Source organism: Mytilus trossulus, chromosome 7 (assembly GCF_036588685.1).
Source record: "Mytilus trossulus isolate FHL-02 chromosome 7, PNRI_Mtr1.1.1.hap1, whole genome shotgun sequence".
Classification (NCBI taxonomy): Eukaryota; Metazoa; Mollusca; class Bivalvia; order Mytilida; family Mytilidae; genus Mytilus; species Mytilus trossulus.
In genome coordinates this window covers 12,210,939-12,227,651 of record NC_086379.1, presented here as the reverse complement: position 1 = coordinate 12,227,651, position 16,713 = coordinate 12,210,939, and the positions used below count along the sequence as shown (strand labels likewise).

The 16,713-nt window shown below is 31.9% G+C and overlaps 2 protein-coding genes and 1 long non-coding RNA gene across 3 annotated transcripts in view; all 3 read right to left on the bottom strand.

The window, feature by feature from the left end:
• Window positions 1–194: 194 nt before the first annotated feature.
• Window positions 195–1,949, bottom strand: LOC134726832 (uncharacterized). The gene is made up of 3 exons (XM_063591236.1): window positions 1,906–1,949; window positions 1,372–1,452; window positions 195–589 (listed from the first exon to the last, which is right to left on the bottom strand). The coding sequence occupies exons 1-3, from the start codon at window positions 1,917–1,919 to the stop codon at window positions 307–309; spliced, it is 378 nt and encodes a 125-aa protein (XP_063447306.1). The 5' UTR covers window positions 1,920–1,949; the 3' UTR covers window positions 195–306.
• Window positions 1,950–2,501: 552 nt separating this feature from the next.
• Window positions 2,502–6,685, bottom strand: LOC134726831 (uncharacterized). Its single transcript, XR_010108652.1, has 5 exons — window positions 6,601–6,685; window positions 6,188–6,253; window positions 5,203–5,269; window positions 4,427–4,554; window positions 2,502–2,545 (listed from the first exon to the last, which is right to left on the bottom strand). It is a non-coding gene; the product is annotated as an uncharacterized LOC134726831 (long non-coding RNA).
• Window positions 6,686–7,082: 397 nt separating this feature from the next.
• The window catches only part of LOC134726158 (cadherin-23-like), a 47,566-nt gene continuing 37,935 nt past the window's right edge, over window positions 7,083–16,713 (bottom strand). Inside the window, exons 21-26 of the mRNA XM_063590559.1 lie at window positions 13,398–13,907; window positions 12,563–12,751; window positions 11,636–11,846; window positions 10,390–10,691; window positions 8,741–9,013; window positions 7,083–7,175 (exon numbers count right to left, since the gene is read on the bottom strand). Of these exons, the coding sequence (XP_063446629.1) occupies window positions 7,083–7,175; window positions 8,741–9,013; window positions 10,390–10,691; window positions 11,636–11,846; window positions 12,563–12,751; window positions 13,398–13,907 (1,578 nt within the window). The remainder of the gene's footprint in view (window positions 7,176–8,740; window positions 9,014–10,389; window positions 10,692–11,635; window positions 11,847–12,562; window positions 12,752–13,397; window positions 13,908–16,713) is intronic.

Sequence of the window (16,713 nt, the reverse complement as noted above, 5' to 3'; positions counted from 1 at the left end):
TCTGTATTTTTTCATCTTTTTGTGAAAACAGTACATACTAATGACGTAATTGTGACGTTATAAGATACAAATTTTTATGTTTTTCGTTTATATTTCTTGACCCGATGCATTCTAAACATTATGTGCTAATTTAAAATGGTTAGCAAAAACATTTTATTTACTTGACCAAAACTAGGCTTCAATGTTCGCTACTTTATAGACACTGGTTCTCCCCTCAAACTTTCCTATATTTAATCAAAAGGAAAACAAAACGTAGAAAAACACTGGCTTTGACTTAAATTATACTGAAGAAAAGTTTTGTGAACTCTACACTTCGGTTGTTTCCAAACTCAATTGGAAACCTTCATTGTCAAACGAATGCGTAAAATCTTCAGTGCTAAGGTGACCGTTAATCTTTTCGCTCTGAATCAAACTTTCACGGCATGCAGCTTTTTCTTGTTTATGTTGCTCAAGAACCATTGCCAGGGCATCAATGTCGCCGTGCTGTACGACAATTTCGTCTTCATACATGTCCAAAGTTGCTCCTTTTTCTTCGTCACCTAGATTTTCCTCTCCCCTTTTGAACTGATGTGAATCGTACGACGTCACACTAAAACAAGATACCAAGAGTCGTATTATTTTGCAATTTACAGAATAAATGTACAAACATCAATTAACAATTATGAGAAATGGAAAAAATATTTAGTTAAAACTATTCTAGACCATATAATATTAGAAATAACAAAAGTCATTTAAATGAGGTTAGTTTTATATATAAAATAGGGACGAAATATACCAGAGGGACAGTCATACTCATAAATCGAAAATAAACTGACTTGTTATATTCCTCATTCAGTGTTTTCTTTTATATTCGTTTCTATAAACTGTATTTTTTTTCATGTTATTTCATGTTATTTCATTAATGTTCGTTTCAAGTTAAAATAAAGAAAAACTAAGCTAATAACTCATTCTAAATATGATAATAGTAAATAATCTACTCAAACCGATGCAGAGGGTCGTTGAAACTTGCTGTAATACGCGACAATGTGACCCACGTTGGAATCCTCATTTATTGGGATAAAACAAGCCATTGTGAGTCTTTGCCTCGAATGTTTTCATTGACATAAATTGCTTGTCTATTATGACGTCAAATACAATTCTTATTTTTATATTAAGGTTGAAACTTATGTTCTCAGCGCATGATTTTGGGAAAAGCTAATTAATAATAAAGCCTAGCTTAACATTTAATTGAACATTAGATGTAAAGCATTTAAGCCAAGGCTCCGTGTTGAAGGCCGTACTTTAACCTATAATGGTTTATTTTTTAAATGGTTACTTGGATGGATAGTTGTCTCATAGGCACTCACACCACATCTTCCTATATATAAGTACCTTTCAATATCATCTTCAGTGTCAAATCGATCGTAGTCTATTTTTGACAGATCTTCTTCTCTATTCAGCAATGGGTTTGTGCTGCAAGAAGTATTTTCAAAATTGAATTTACACGGAAACAAAACATAGCAATATTGCGTAACAAGTATTTTTTTAGCGTGCAGTTATATGTAATATATATTTATATAGTTGTTTTATTACTGGAAGACCAAAACTATTGTTAATTTGTAAAACAATTAATAAATAGTATCAAAAGCATTGATGAAATATGACTACAGCAGCCAAATTTTCATAATATATCTTTCCTTTCATACATACATTTGTATACTTAACGGATATAGTATGCATAAGACAATCATGCCAAGGAACTATTCTATAAGTCTCGCTTCGTTAGCAAAATTATTTTCAAAAATAAATAGATTCTAACTTGTCTAAAACATGTGATATTTGCTACTGTGTTTGAATCAATTCTCAAACAAAAGTGTTTTTTTTTTATCTTTTTTTTTCCAGATCGAAAGTTACATAGAGAATTACCTTCTTGCATACATGTTCGTTCCGGGTTGACATTCCTTAATATCTGTGTCTACAAAGGGTAAGAAATATATTACATCAGAAATAAAGATTAATAACCACATCAAAAAACTTCAAGTATATTATTCAGATGTAGGTGGAAGACACCAATGGGAGAAATCATTGTATATTTTGAAATAACAACATGGCGTAGTATCGAACAAAGAAAACTAAAAATGCAGTTCGAAAATAATAAAATGAAAAACTGTCTATGAACACTAGTGTGTTATTACAAGAAGAATATTTGAAATGTGATGTCATATGCATTTAAATTATCATCTCAAAATAATAAAATTGTAAAATCATCATCAAACCAAACAAACAGAACAAAGAATATTAAAATATCTTTAGAAAGAACGATATTTTCATTTCTAAGCAAAGTTTGATTATGATTTATTTAAACAAAAGTGTTTTACTTTAAAAATCGCGGACAATGCTATGTATTTTAATAATAGAAGTGTTAAAATAATAGCTATCAAGACAGTCTGTCGAAAAGCTTCCTGAATGATGATTACGAACTGTATAACAACAATCATAAGGCAATACATAAAGGAACTTACCACCTGTAGTCTTAGTTGTTGCAGCTTTCAATTTTCTTTGATATCTATAATAATAACAGCAGAAATAAAATGATTGTCAACAACTAGCGGCATAAGTCTTTCAAATTCAATTTAAGTGTTTGAAACCCAAAGTACATACTTAACATGAAAACTTCAGCTTACAATCATGTCAGTTTGATTCAATGTTAAGGAAACACGATGTGTTATGATTGCCAATGAGACAACTCTCATCAAGAGAGCAAATGACACAGATATAAAAACAAATATATGTAACACAACAACAAACAATTGAATAAGGGGTTTCTGACTTGGTACAGGCACATACAAAATGTTCGCTCTCAACCTGGCACAGTACAACAAAAGAACATTCTTTAACAAATCAGTTAAAAAAGGGTGGATAGAAATACTTCGTAATGACGCGTGCTTAGCGAAGGAGCAGCAAATATCAACTTTCAAGTCTTCGGATTGTCCCGCACGGGGTTCGAGCCAACGACATCTGGCACACGAGGCAAACAAGCCACCACGAGACAAAATATGTGATACACAAAAAAGAAGATGTGGTATTATTGCCAATGAGACAATTATACACAAAAGACCAAAATGACACAAAAATTAACAATTATAGGTAACCGTACGGCCTTCAACAATAAGCAATTCCCATACCGCATAGTCAGCTATAAAAGGTCTTGATAAGACAATGTAAAACAATTCAAACGAGAAAACTAACGGCCTAATTTAGGTAAAAAAATGAACGAAAAACAAATATGTACATTTTGTAACACATAAACAAACGACAAACACTGAATTACAGGTTATCTTATTTATGAATATAAAATCAAATTCCACTGAAAAAAATCAACAAGCTCAGCGCTCGTGCAAATGTCACATTAAGAATTCATACATTTACCTTAAAAGATAAGAAAGTCATTTTGCACTATCCGATGACACATTTGACAAGAAATCACCTTGTTCAGTTTCGAAATCATACATTATTTAAGGATGTACTGTAATTTGCTAAATATATTGATTGGTCATGGAGCTCCTTTTCGATATATATAATTATTAAAATTTAACGTGAAAAAGCTGACTCTGACTTTAACCTTATATTTGCATAAATAGTTTTGGTGTCTCAAATAGAAAAAAATAATATCTTTAATGAGCTATTAAGGGGGCTTGCGGGTCTAAATGAATTTTTTTATTTAATATAGGATTTCGCTATATTTTTCTATAAATGAACTTTATCTTATACTTAATGGAAAAAGGAAATAAAAAAAATGGGGTCACCGTTCATTTACGCTCAAAATCTGTCTTCAAAAGAAGCATACATTTTGGTCAATGTCCTTTTTTTCTGTTGATCTAATAAGAGAAATAACGGTAATATCAAAATAAAAAAAGAACTAAATTACAGAAATCGCTTAAATTTAATAATAATTTAGTTTGTGTACAGCTTATTCGAAAACAACAATAAAAAATATAGGTCACCGATGATTTAAAAAAGATATTTCAATTTTAATGCCAAAAAAAATGGCATTTTTGCACCAAAGGGAGATAATTTGGAGCTTTTTCAATGATATCTACATTTTAAAAGTTACCTTGGGTCAACACGAATTAATTTTTTGGAATGATTTTTGTTACATATGATAAAGTAACAACTACTTAAGGTAATTAATAAAATTTGTAATGAAAAATAAATGTTTATTTTTTTTCTAAAAATCTTATACACGCGAGCCTCCTTAAGTCTTACATGACAAGATAAATGGGTATAATGGGACAAAATATTACACATTGTATAGTAGCAAAAATCTCAAAGGAGTCCAAATATCTGATACAAATTCCGAAACCTGACTTAAGTACATTCTTAAAAAACCCAGATATAAGACATAAAACAACATGATAGTTACTACCACTGATATTTATTTAAGTACCTTGATATACTCTTGCAGTAAAAGAAACCAACAAGGAGAACGATGCATCCTAGTAAACCAATTATACCAATTAAGATGAATGTAGTTGGAACACCTGCAGCAGGCTGTTGTAGTGTTTCTTTATATTCCTATAAAATAGTGTTCATAATTATTTGAAACACTGTTGAACTCAAAGTATATGAATTAATTTCTTTTGTGTTATGTTGAAGGGAAATAAAGCAAAATGCATAAGATGAAGTAATAATTGTGCTATTAACACAACACTATAACGGCACAGATTCCATATTCCGTTATATTTAATATTTTGGTAATTCTGTGTATAATGTTTTACGTAAAAACGTTCTGATTGCGTGAAAAAACTCATCATAGATAGCAGGATTAAATTTTGTATTTACGCCAGACGCACGTTTCGTCCGTAAAAAACTCATCAGTGTCGCGCGAAACCAAAAAAGTTAAAGGGGCCAAATGAAGTATGAAGTTGAAGAGCATTGAGGACCGACATTCGTAAACGTTTTGCCAAATACAGCTAAAGTAATATATTCCTAAGGTAGAAAAGGCATTAGTATTTCAAAAATTTTTGAAAACAGTTTATTTATAAATTAGAGCATATAAATGATAATTCATGTCAGCACAGAGGTGCTGACTACTGGGCTGTTGATACCGTCGAAGAATTTAAACTCCACCAGCAGTAGCATCGATCCAGTGGTTCTTTTATCCTCGATAACTCAAATGATAAACATCAGACAGTAAATTCAACAACCATTTATAGCAATTACCTGAACAGATGAAATCTTGTACTTTGCAGCCATGCTTGCAAGTGCCACTGCATGTTTGTCGAAAATGCTTTTAAAACAAAATAAAATATGTAAGCCATGCACTTAGTTACATCAATAATTTTACAAGCAATTAGTTAATATATATAAGGATGGGAAACCATACGAAACTCATAAATAGAAAATCAAATTACGTAGCCATGGCTGAAAAAACAAACAAAAAACAGACAGACAGACAGACGACAGACAGACAATAGTACACAATCACAAAACATAGAGAGGAAAGGACTCATGTTAAAATAAAGCCGATAATAAGTCTATTTCGGCTGGTGACAATCATGCAGGCGCTGCTACATAGAAATAAAAAGTTCATAGTTGGAAGCTGAAATATTTTTTTTTGTCGTACAGGTTTGTTTTCAACCGACTTTATTGACAATTGTTTAGATGTAAGTCAATATATAAGGCAGACTGTATATTTTGAACTCTTAATCCCCAGTGCGATTGGATAGATGCGTTTAACATACTCACAAAATCTACCATTATTTTGTGAGGTTAGAGATCATCAACTGTATAGCGAAAAGTAAAGATAAAAAATACTGCTAACTTCTTTTCTTTCTTCTCAAGTAGTTCTCTTATAAAGCCAACCTCATAAGAGTTTTTAATCAACTCGCCATGTTGAGGGGCACATTTACTTCCTATGGGTTGCCGATAATTTGTCTCCCTGAACGTAACAAATATGTTATCAATCAAAAATTCAAGCATCTTTATAATATCATTTTCATATGATTTTTTGTTTGAATCAGCGCGATTTTCCACCTGAGACAAGTTATTAAGATATTGTTTAAATATTTTGTGAAAACTTGAACATATAAGCATTGGCTTTCCAACAAATCCTGTTTTTAGATAATTAATTTTATAGATTCATGCACACTGACAACAAACTATTATTGTAATCGGTCTTCTTATAGTGTACTATTAACAATCTTACCTCTTGGCTTCAGTTGCAGATGCCACTTTTCCGTTTTCGACGATAACATGGAAATACAAATAAGTTCTGAAAATATGTTCAATTATAACATGACTGAAAACCAACAATACGCTATGCAAACGTTTTGCATTCTGTACAAATATCACTGATTAAAGGATTTGATGTGCTTTAAACTATTTATGTAACTTTGTTATCGTTATAGTAGGAAAAGCAACGAGATTCCAATAAGTCAAAATAAAGAATACTGGACTTCAAAATGTCCAATGTAGTTCCTTGTATTTCGTTAATAAGGCAAACATGTAGACTGAGATATCCGTTACATGTTACATCACTATAAAAACATTATAAATGTTCTATCTTTATATTGTTTTTATAATGGGATATTCAGTTTATACTCTTAGTAAACTTAGTACCTGAAAGCATCCGAAATACCGTCTTGTTGGTACGATTCGATTCCATCAGCCACAAACTCGTATCCTGTTATCTGCGACAGTATTCTGTAAAAATATTACTTTAAACTAGTTTTACTAAGCGATGAATCAAAGCTTCTTTTGTATTAGTGGAAATTTTGTATGCTTACAATTTTGGTATTAGAATAAATAATAAGTGCATAAGTATTCATGATGACCGTTGTTGATTATGTTAGTCTTGAATATATTTTTGATATAAGTCCATTATACATTTTGGATGACTATTTGCACTGCACTCGTACATCTTTTTTTGGTTTTATGACCACATGAAGCCCGCTTCCAGGTGCGGGACATTCACGCCGCTATAAAGACTAGGTTGCCATGGGCTGTTTCTGCTCTTTGGTTGTTGTCTCTTAGACACATTCCCAATGTCCATAATCAATTGTGTTTTATTATATAATGATTCGCTATTATTGATACTAGATTTACCGCAGAATTTCATCTTGGTTAGACTGCACGAACGCTTTGTTGTCATAAATCAGCATAGCTGCAGTTTGGTCATCAGAAATTATATATATCTGAAAAAACGTAACAATAAATTGTCTCTTTCCTGTCGTTAGAGCATGTGTACAACCATCATACTATCCACTATAAGTTATGGTAAATTACCGTGCTTTCGCGTCTTTCATGTCAATTAAAGCAATATAATCAAAGAGTGACATATCATAGAATATATCAAGTCTGATTCTAACTGACTGTACGAGTATATGCATATATGAACTTGATGTTATTTTGAAATTTCATTTAAAAGATGAACATACCTCACATAACAATTCCATACCTCCTTGATAAAAATACGTACATTATATTCTGAAGGTAATACACATACACAATTCGTCACAGGCAAAACAGTAGATGATCATTGCAATATATTGAGAAGATTATAAAAATCATATTACAATCTAGTTTGCAGTTAAAGAAGGAGTTATCTGTACAAAAAATATCTTAGACACTGTAATGGTTAACATTAATTTCCAGGATTTTAGTAGAGAATACTATACAATCATTAATTTGAATTTAAACTGAAAATCAGTTGTGCATAATTGTAAAAGGTGTTGACATGAATATCAATAATGTGGTCATTTTTATAAATTTCCTGTTTACAAAACTTTGAATTTTCGAAAACTAAGGCTTGTCTTATTCCGGGCATAGATTACCGAAGCCGTATTTGACACAACTTTTTAGAAATTTTGGATCCTCAATACGTTTCAACATTGTACTTGTTTGGCTTTATAAATAGTTTGATATGAGCGCCACTGATAAGTCTTATGTAGACGAAACGCGCGTCTGGCGTATTAAATTATAATGCTGGTATCTTTGATAACTATTCTGATACAAATAGATAAAAAACAATTTCTTAGGAATTCAGGATGACTAACAGATACAAAATGGACTGAGAAAAAACTCAAACATAATTTGGAATAACACACAACACAGGAGGTGTACAATGACCTTCAAGGGTCACTATCGTTAAAAAATATAAACAAATTAAAATGAGGAGGTTTTTAGCCATAAATAAAGCAATGGTAATATTTTGGTAAACCAAAACATGTCTCTACAGAAAATATGTGTACTATGATATAATATGGTACAAATTCTGAGTAAAGTTGATAATTTGTAAATTAGCATTGGGGATAACAGAAAAGAAAATAAGCAGATGTAAATCTTTCCGATAGTGTGGCAAATGGCGGATTCAATTGATATGCCATCACAGAATAAACAAAAATGATTCAGTTTCCATGTGATACGGTTACTGTGAAAGATTTATGTTTTTGTCAAGTGATTCAATAGCAGTTCCGGATACACAAGTTGGATAGAGAAATTGAAGATAGTACGGAAGAACAACTGGTCAATTAGAGAAATCTATCTACTCCCCCATCGCCATATACCACCAGATTAAGACTTCAAATTAAATTATATTTTCTAGTATTAAAACATATATAACTAAAAAGGCAATTGAAAGACAACATCACAATACTAAAGAATCATTAACGACATACGTGCACGTGTTTGTCTGGAGTATATCAAGCCCTAATAAATTTAGAAAAGTTGTATAAACAAAATAAATATAACTAGTATCTACCTTCAAAGTTGTAGTACTATTCCCAGCAGCGTCTGTTGCAACCAATGGTATCAAAAGATATCCTTTCATATTTTCTTCAAACAAGATATTCGTTGACAATGTTCCATTGGATGTGATACACGCAGCACTGCCATCCCGTTTATCTGGGCACTGGCCAACCTTTGTTTGTAGAATTTTATTTTTCAAATCCGAACTAGAAAAAGTAATATCACCGTTGAATGCAAACCCATGTACTGCATTTTCCCCTAGATCAGGATCTGGATTAACAGTAGTCTACAACATAGATATGCTCTAATTAACAGTTTAACAAATGGGTTAAACTTATCATTTTCAACTTATTTGTAGGTGGAAGATATGCAGAGACATACAGTGTGATAAGATATTTATACACATGTCACAGCAATATTTTCCAATTCAAAATTCGAAGCTTGTCGAGCGTTTAAAATGTTTACAAAATGAACTGTATACAGTGGATACTAATCGTTTTTCACGAGAGTTTGCATGTTTCTCTAATAATTTACAGACGATATGCAGACAATTTAAAAAAAAAATAATTTCGGAATGATCTGCAAAAAGATGTGTTTGTTCTGTATGACGTAATAAGGCAGGGTTGCCGTTAGTTAGACGTCAAAATATGAAATTTAGAGAAAAGCAAAAGTGTTTGACGTCGTTATGGAATTTTAACTGAGATCAAACGAACCACACATTAATTAAAACTAATGAACAATCAGGTTAAGGATCAATCAGCATAAATTTAAACAAATGTAAATATTTCAAAATACAACGAGATTCACATCTCAAAATAAATCTGAAATTTAATAATGTCCTTCACATATTAGACCCGATAAACACGCAACACTTTGAAATTCATTTCGATTGATTGACTTAAAAACTTCAAATTATACAATAGGAGTCTTTCTTCTTGCCGACGAACCAAAGAATACCTGTAGACTTGTATGTGCATTTCCGTCGGTTCATTAAGGATGATTGTCTAAATGGCACAAAAAGGGTGTGTCAAGACGGATATACCGGGATATCGGATAACTTCTTTACCTTCTCAAAATCAACAGAAGAAAATGATTTTACAATAGTCCTTTTGTTCACGTTTAATCAATGTTTTCTTAATGTTTATAGTAGTCTATGAAACGCTGTTTTTTTTTAATTTGACCCCCGCTCAAGCATGGACCTTTTAATTAATTGTTTGACTAGCACTAGTCAGTCAACACTGAGGTTGTACGTTCGAATCCAGCTCATGCAGGTGCATTCAAGGCCAATCCTAATTGATTAGGATTGTTAGTTTTTATCAAAGGTCGGTGGTTTTCTACGGACACTGCGGCTTTCCTTACCACTAAATACTGACCGCCACGAAATAGCCCAAAACTGGCATTGAAATACCAAAGGTAAATGAATCTATCCATCCATCAATTTATCTATGGCATGATATTATGGGGATTTTTCAGGTACCCTGTTTATACAAAAATCTGAATATGACTGAAGACGAATTTAAGTGATAACATGAAATTGTCGGCCTATCTTGTATAACTCATTTTAAATGATTTTTTTAGTATACTAGTATTACACACTAATTGTCATATTACAATATTATATCACCACCAGATCTCAAATTAATAATTTCGTCTTATATTAACCTTCAAGTCAATGATCAATGTATTGAGATTGACAGTTCTTCTGATTCCTCTAGAGATGAAAGTACTGTTGAACTGTGGCGGGTTATCATTCTGATCAAGTATTGTTATTTTAACATCCATTTCAGTTGTATTTGAGACCATATCAGGAGTATTGTCACAATCAACAGTAATGTCCCTTTCAGTAATATCTGTAGCTCTTACTCGTATTGTGATAGTTTGAAATTCTTCTCGGTCTATTTCTTTCATGATACTGATTCTCCCAGACTCTTCATTGATATCAAACAGGGCATTGAAATTTTTAACTGCAAGACAGAGTGAAATATCAAAAAGGATCGTTAATAAGATATTAAACTATTTAGTTGAAATCAAGACAAACAGTCGAGGGATGAATACAGTTATGACAACGTCACTGGATATCTCATCAAAGATACCATTATTATAATTTGGTACATCAAACGCGCGTTTTGTCAACATTACACTTATAATGTACCAGTGGCGCATGTATTTAAACAGTTATAATAGAAAGCAAAGTAGAAAACGATGTTTAAGGGCAATTAAACAGAAAACTCATAAACGCTGGGCAAAATAAATATGCATATGACATTGGATAACACTTTAATAGAAGAGGAAATCACAAGGGCCAATAATTCAAAGTAGTAAATTCATGCTTTTGAAAGTTTTATTGACGCAATTGCGAGTTGGTTGAGCGGTATGGAAAATATGTATCACACTAGTTGTTCTCAAAACAACGACCACCTGTCACTTTTCCTCGAATGAGAATTTCACTGATTTTGATCGTTTGTGTTAAGCAATTCTTTTGGTACCACTAGTGTAACAGTATTGATTATCTTACCGATGCGACAAAAATCACTGACATGTAAGTCATGTAAATTATTGAAATGGGTCGTAAAAACCAAACATTTTAGATTTCCCTTGTTTGCTGTATGTGTTATTACTTGTATGTTTTCGCATGGTTTAGGTTTATGCCCTGTTATTTTTTCCTTATATTCAAAACAACGGATAAGCATGCCAAACATGCAATTATCACTTTTGTATGGATTTTCAAGTAATTTTATGGTAAATAAAAGTGGATAAGATATAAAAAGAGAAAAACAGTTTGACACGCTTTTCATCTAATTTGGATGAAGTTGTACTATTTTTAAATTAGAAAGTTTTTATTAGTAGTCATACTAAATACATGTATTATGTTTCAATATCTCTAGGATCTTGTTAATATATTGTTTACCTATGCTGTAGCGAATAACCGAATTTTCGTCTTCGTCATGTGCTGTGACTTTCGTAAAAGTAATGTTTGAAACATTTTCAAACACTTCTGCAGTCGTCGAATCTTTTTTAAAATCGGGCGGATGGTCGTTTACATCAATGATTTCAACTTCCATATCATGACTAGGAGATGTTAAAGGTGGATCACCGTGGTCTCTTACCTGAACCCTCAGCTAAACAATAAAAACATCCGTTAAAATTCAAAAGGTTCATACATAAGATTCATTTATTTTTGTGGAGCAACGTTTTATGGATTTGGAAGTAAATATATGTTCACAGATATTTAATTTCCTGGTTTTGCAAAATTATGCACACAGATATCAAAGGTACCAGGATTATAAGTTAGTATACCAGACGCGCGTTGCGTCTACATAAGACTCCAACAAGCCTATATAACTTTTTTCGTGGTCTACCTATACACATGAAATCTACGAAAGTTGATATTCCACAAAAATGATGAAACTGTACACAGACAGTAATTTGGTTAAATATACCACGAATTATTTGAATGATAATGTGATCAGGGTTTCATTTTAACAGTACATGCAGAAAAACATGTATTTTACAAATACTTAATAAGTTTCATTACTGTATCATTATTTTATTTAAACGACACAAAACACGAACACAGATGGTTCATTCTATGGAAGTTAAACAATTCAATAGCTTTGACATATTATAATTCTTAAAACTATTTGTTTTGGAAAAATATAAGTTCTCTTTGAAATTAGAACAAAATTCTTGACAATACAGCTCAATGTATTAATTTTTGCGGTTTCTCAATTCATTTAACGCGTTATTGATCAGAAAATGTTATTTCCTTAAAAACAACATCATATTACACATTTTAATGTGCCAAATGATATCAACTATAACGAACTGAACTTACTAAATACTTATGCTGATGAACAAGGGGGTACAAAGCTGTTGAAATTTTTCCTGTTTTATTGTTGATAATAAAAAAGGTACTGTTAGGATCTCCGGATTTGTCCAAGAAGTAAAATTCTATCAAACCATTATCTTCATAGTCATCGTCTGTTGCGTTCAATTTCACTAGAGTCGTACCAAGCCGAGCGCACTACGTAAGATAATAATATATTTTATAAAACGGTATTTTTCTGCAATTTTCCGTTATGAACATGACGACGAATAATAAACTAATCCAGCATTTTTGAACATAGAAAACCCTTCGTTGTAAAAACATGAAATTGCATTATTTTGTACTAAGATTTTAAATTAATTGCAAGTGAAGGAGTTCATGTGAAATAACAATTGACACAGAAAATGTCCTTGCTTTTGTGTCATTTTGACAGTTTAATGAAAACTTTGATATCGAAATAACAACATTCAGCTACTATATATACAAGTTGGAAGTTTAGCTAGCTAAACATAAACAGTTTTGACCCACAAATTACATCGGGGATATCTCTTACAACGTTGAAATATGGAAGGTGTTTTTTTTATTGTTCCTGTGATTGACAGAATTTGTCATGTTTACAAACTTCATTTCTTAGATCAATTGCCAAAGCGCTCTGTATTTTTGTTATACTTTTATAAAACAAAATACATATTTTTGAGCGACATATGAAACTTGATTTTAAATCATTTTGTTAATTATTTTATTTCCAATTTAAGATGTTGCAGTACCGAAATCCGAATCATTCGTGTCATGCGTGTTCATAACAAACTTGTGCACTTAAAAGAGGATATAAAAATATACTAACCTCATAAATTTTTACATCTGTTGGTGGATCGATCAAGCGTGGTATATTGTCATTCAGATCTTCTACATGTATTGTATAATTGGTAGAACCAGATAACTGTTCAACACCATGATCAGTAGCCGTTATGGTTAAAAAGTAGTCACCATATCTATTTCGTAAGCTTGATTTAACTCTTATTTGCCCTGTGGTCTCATTTATGCCGAACAAATTAGTAATATTAACTTCCGTCTCAGTGAATGAATAAGAAATTGTTTGATTAGGTCCACTGTCCCCATCAGTTGCAACAACCAATTCTTGTAATGTCTCATTAACTCTTGCGTTTTCCAGAACCTTTGCAAAGTAATAGGGATCTTCAAATGTTGGTGCATTATCATTGACGTCCTTGATGTAAATTGTTACAGTTGCAGTTCCAGTACGTGAATCAGAAACAGGGTGATCATTTGCCTCTATTGTTAAGATATACATATCCCTCTTCTCTCTATCAACATTTCCCGATACCGAAATGTTTCCCTAAATGGTTAATATAAAGAGAACAGGTTATTGGACCTCACTATTAACAAGTGCTGCATGAGTAAATTTATGCCGAGATTATATCAATTTTCGATTTATGAGTTTGAATGTCCTCTTGAATCTTTCGCCTCTTTTTTATCATTTCGAAAAAAGTCAATACATATTAAATCACACGATTAGGATAATTTCAAAACAAGAGAAGCAAATAAATTCGCTGAAGGTTATTTCATTTTGTATTATCGGTCCGGACAACATTAAATTCAAAAGTTTGAATAAGGTGTTTTTGATGACACAAAGAGTTCAATATCATTTTTGATATCATCTTCTACCATTTCTTGTTTACAGTCAAACACAATTACTAATCCCTTTGATCAGGACAGGCAAAAAAATAAAACGGCTTGAACTTTAACAGTGTTGAATATTCTAAATCGTATCAGCGAAATAGGTATATATATATATATATATATATATAAACGAGTCTAAATTGAAAACTACGTTCAAACCTATGACTGCGTTGGATAAAAACCGCAATTTTTATACGTGTGCATGTCAAACAAATTTCGTTGTAGAAGGGTCTAAAAACAGCACAAACAACATTTTCCAAAAGACCAAAAGCGTGAAAAAGTATATTTAAACAAAACGCATTTGACTAGCAGGTCGAACAACTGATGTTCTTTAACCCTGCTGACTGCCATTGACGATTGCCAAATAAAATTGATCACAAGATGTTAATATAAATTTAATACGTCACAGAAAAAAAAAAATGTTAACTTGTGGACAGGATGTTGTGCCACAAACATTCTGTGTCAATATTTCTTTAGTACACCATATCCGGATTTGGACAATAAATGTCTCTTCAGTGATGTTAGGGATCGAAACGGTATTTGGAAGGCCATATAAAAAGTACCCTCATTTTTTAGAGAAAGTACCCTCATTTTAAGATTAACTCTTGAATTTTAAGAGTCAATATATAGGATGAACGGATCATATAAACCGGAGGGAAAATATGATACATGCCCAAACAAAAAATATAAACGAGTCTAAATTGAAAACTACGTTCAAACCTATGACTGCGTTGGATAAAAACCGCAATTTTTATACGTGTGCATGTCAAACAAATTTCGTTGTAGAAGGGTCTAAAAACAGCACAAACAACATTTTCCAAAAGACCAAAAGCGTGAAAAAGTATATTTAAACAAAACGCATTTGACTAGCAGGTCGAACAACTGATGTTCTTTAACCCTGCTGACTGCCATTGACGATTGCCAAATAAAATTGATCACAAGATGTTAATATAAATTTAATACGTCACAGAAAAAAAAAAATGTTAACTTGTGGACAGGATGTTGTGCCACAAACATTCTGTGTCAATATTTCTTTAGTACACCATATCCGGATTTGGACAATAAATGTCTCTTCAGTGATGTTAGGGATCGAAACGGTATTTGGAAGGCCATATAAAAAGTACCCTCATTTTTTAGAGAAAGTACCCTCATTTTAAGATTAACTCTTGAATTTTAAGAGTCAATATATAGGATGAACGGATCATATAAACCGGAGGGAAAATATGATACATGCCCAAACAAAAAATATAAACGAGTCTAAATTGAAAACTACGTTCAAACCTATGACTGCGTTGGATAAAAACCGCAATTTTTATACGTGTGCATGTCAAACAAATTTCGTTGTAGAAGGGTCTAAAAACAGCACAAACAACATTTTCCAAAAGACCAAAAGCGTGAAAAAGTATATTTAAACAAAACGCATTTGACTAGCAGGTCGAACAACTGATGTTCTTTAACCCTGCTGACTGCCATTGACGATTGCCAAATAAAATTGATCACAAGATGTTAATATAAATTTAATACGTCACAGAAAAAAAAAAATGTTAACTTGTGGACAGGATGTTGTGCCACAAACATTCTGTGTCAATATTTCTTTAGTACACCATATCCGGATTTGGACAATAAATGTCTCTTCAGTGATGTTAGGGATCGAAACGGTATTTGGAAGGCCATATAAAAAGTACCCTCATTTTTTAGAGAAAGTACCCTCATTTTAAGATTAACTCTTGAATTTTAAGAGTCAATATATAGGATGAACGGATCATATAAACCGGAGGGAAAATATGATACATGCCCAAACAAAAAATATAAACGAGTCTAAATTGAAAACTACGTTCAAACCTATGACTGCGTTGGATAAAAACCGCAATTTTTATACGTGTGCATGTCAAACAAATTTCGTTGTAGAAGGGTCTAAAAACAGCACAAACAACATTTTCCAAAAGACCAAAAGCGTGAAAAAGTATATTTAAACAAAACGCATTTGACTAGCAGGTCGAACAACTGATGTTCTTTAACCCTGCTGACTGCCATTGACGATTGCCAAATAAAATTGATCACAAGATGTTAATATAAATTTAATACGTCACAGAAAAAAAAAAATGTTAACTTGTGGACAGGATGTTGTGCCACAAACATTCTGTGTCAATATTTCTTTAGTACACCATATCCGGATTTGGACAATAAATGTCTCTTCAGTGATGTTAGGGATCGAAACGGTATTTGGAAGGCCATATAAAAAGTACCCTCATTTTTTAGAGAAAGTACCCTCATTTTAAGATTAACTCTTGAATTTTAAGAGTCAATATATAGGATGAACGGATCATATAAACCGGAGGGAAAATATGATACATGCCCAAACAAAAAATATAAACGAGTCTAAATTGAAAACTACGTTCAAACCTATGACTGCGTTGGATAAAAACCGCAATTTTTATACGTGTGCATGTCAAACAAATTTC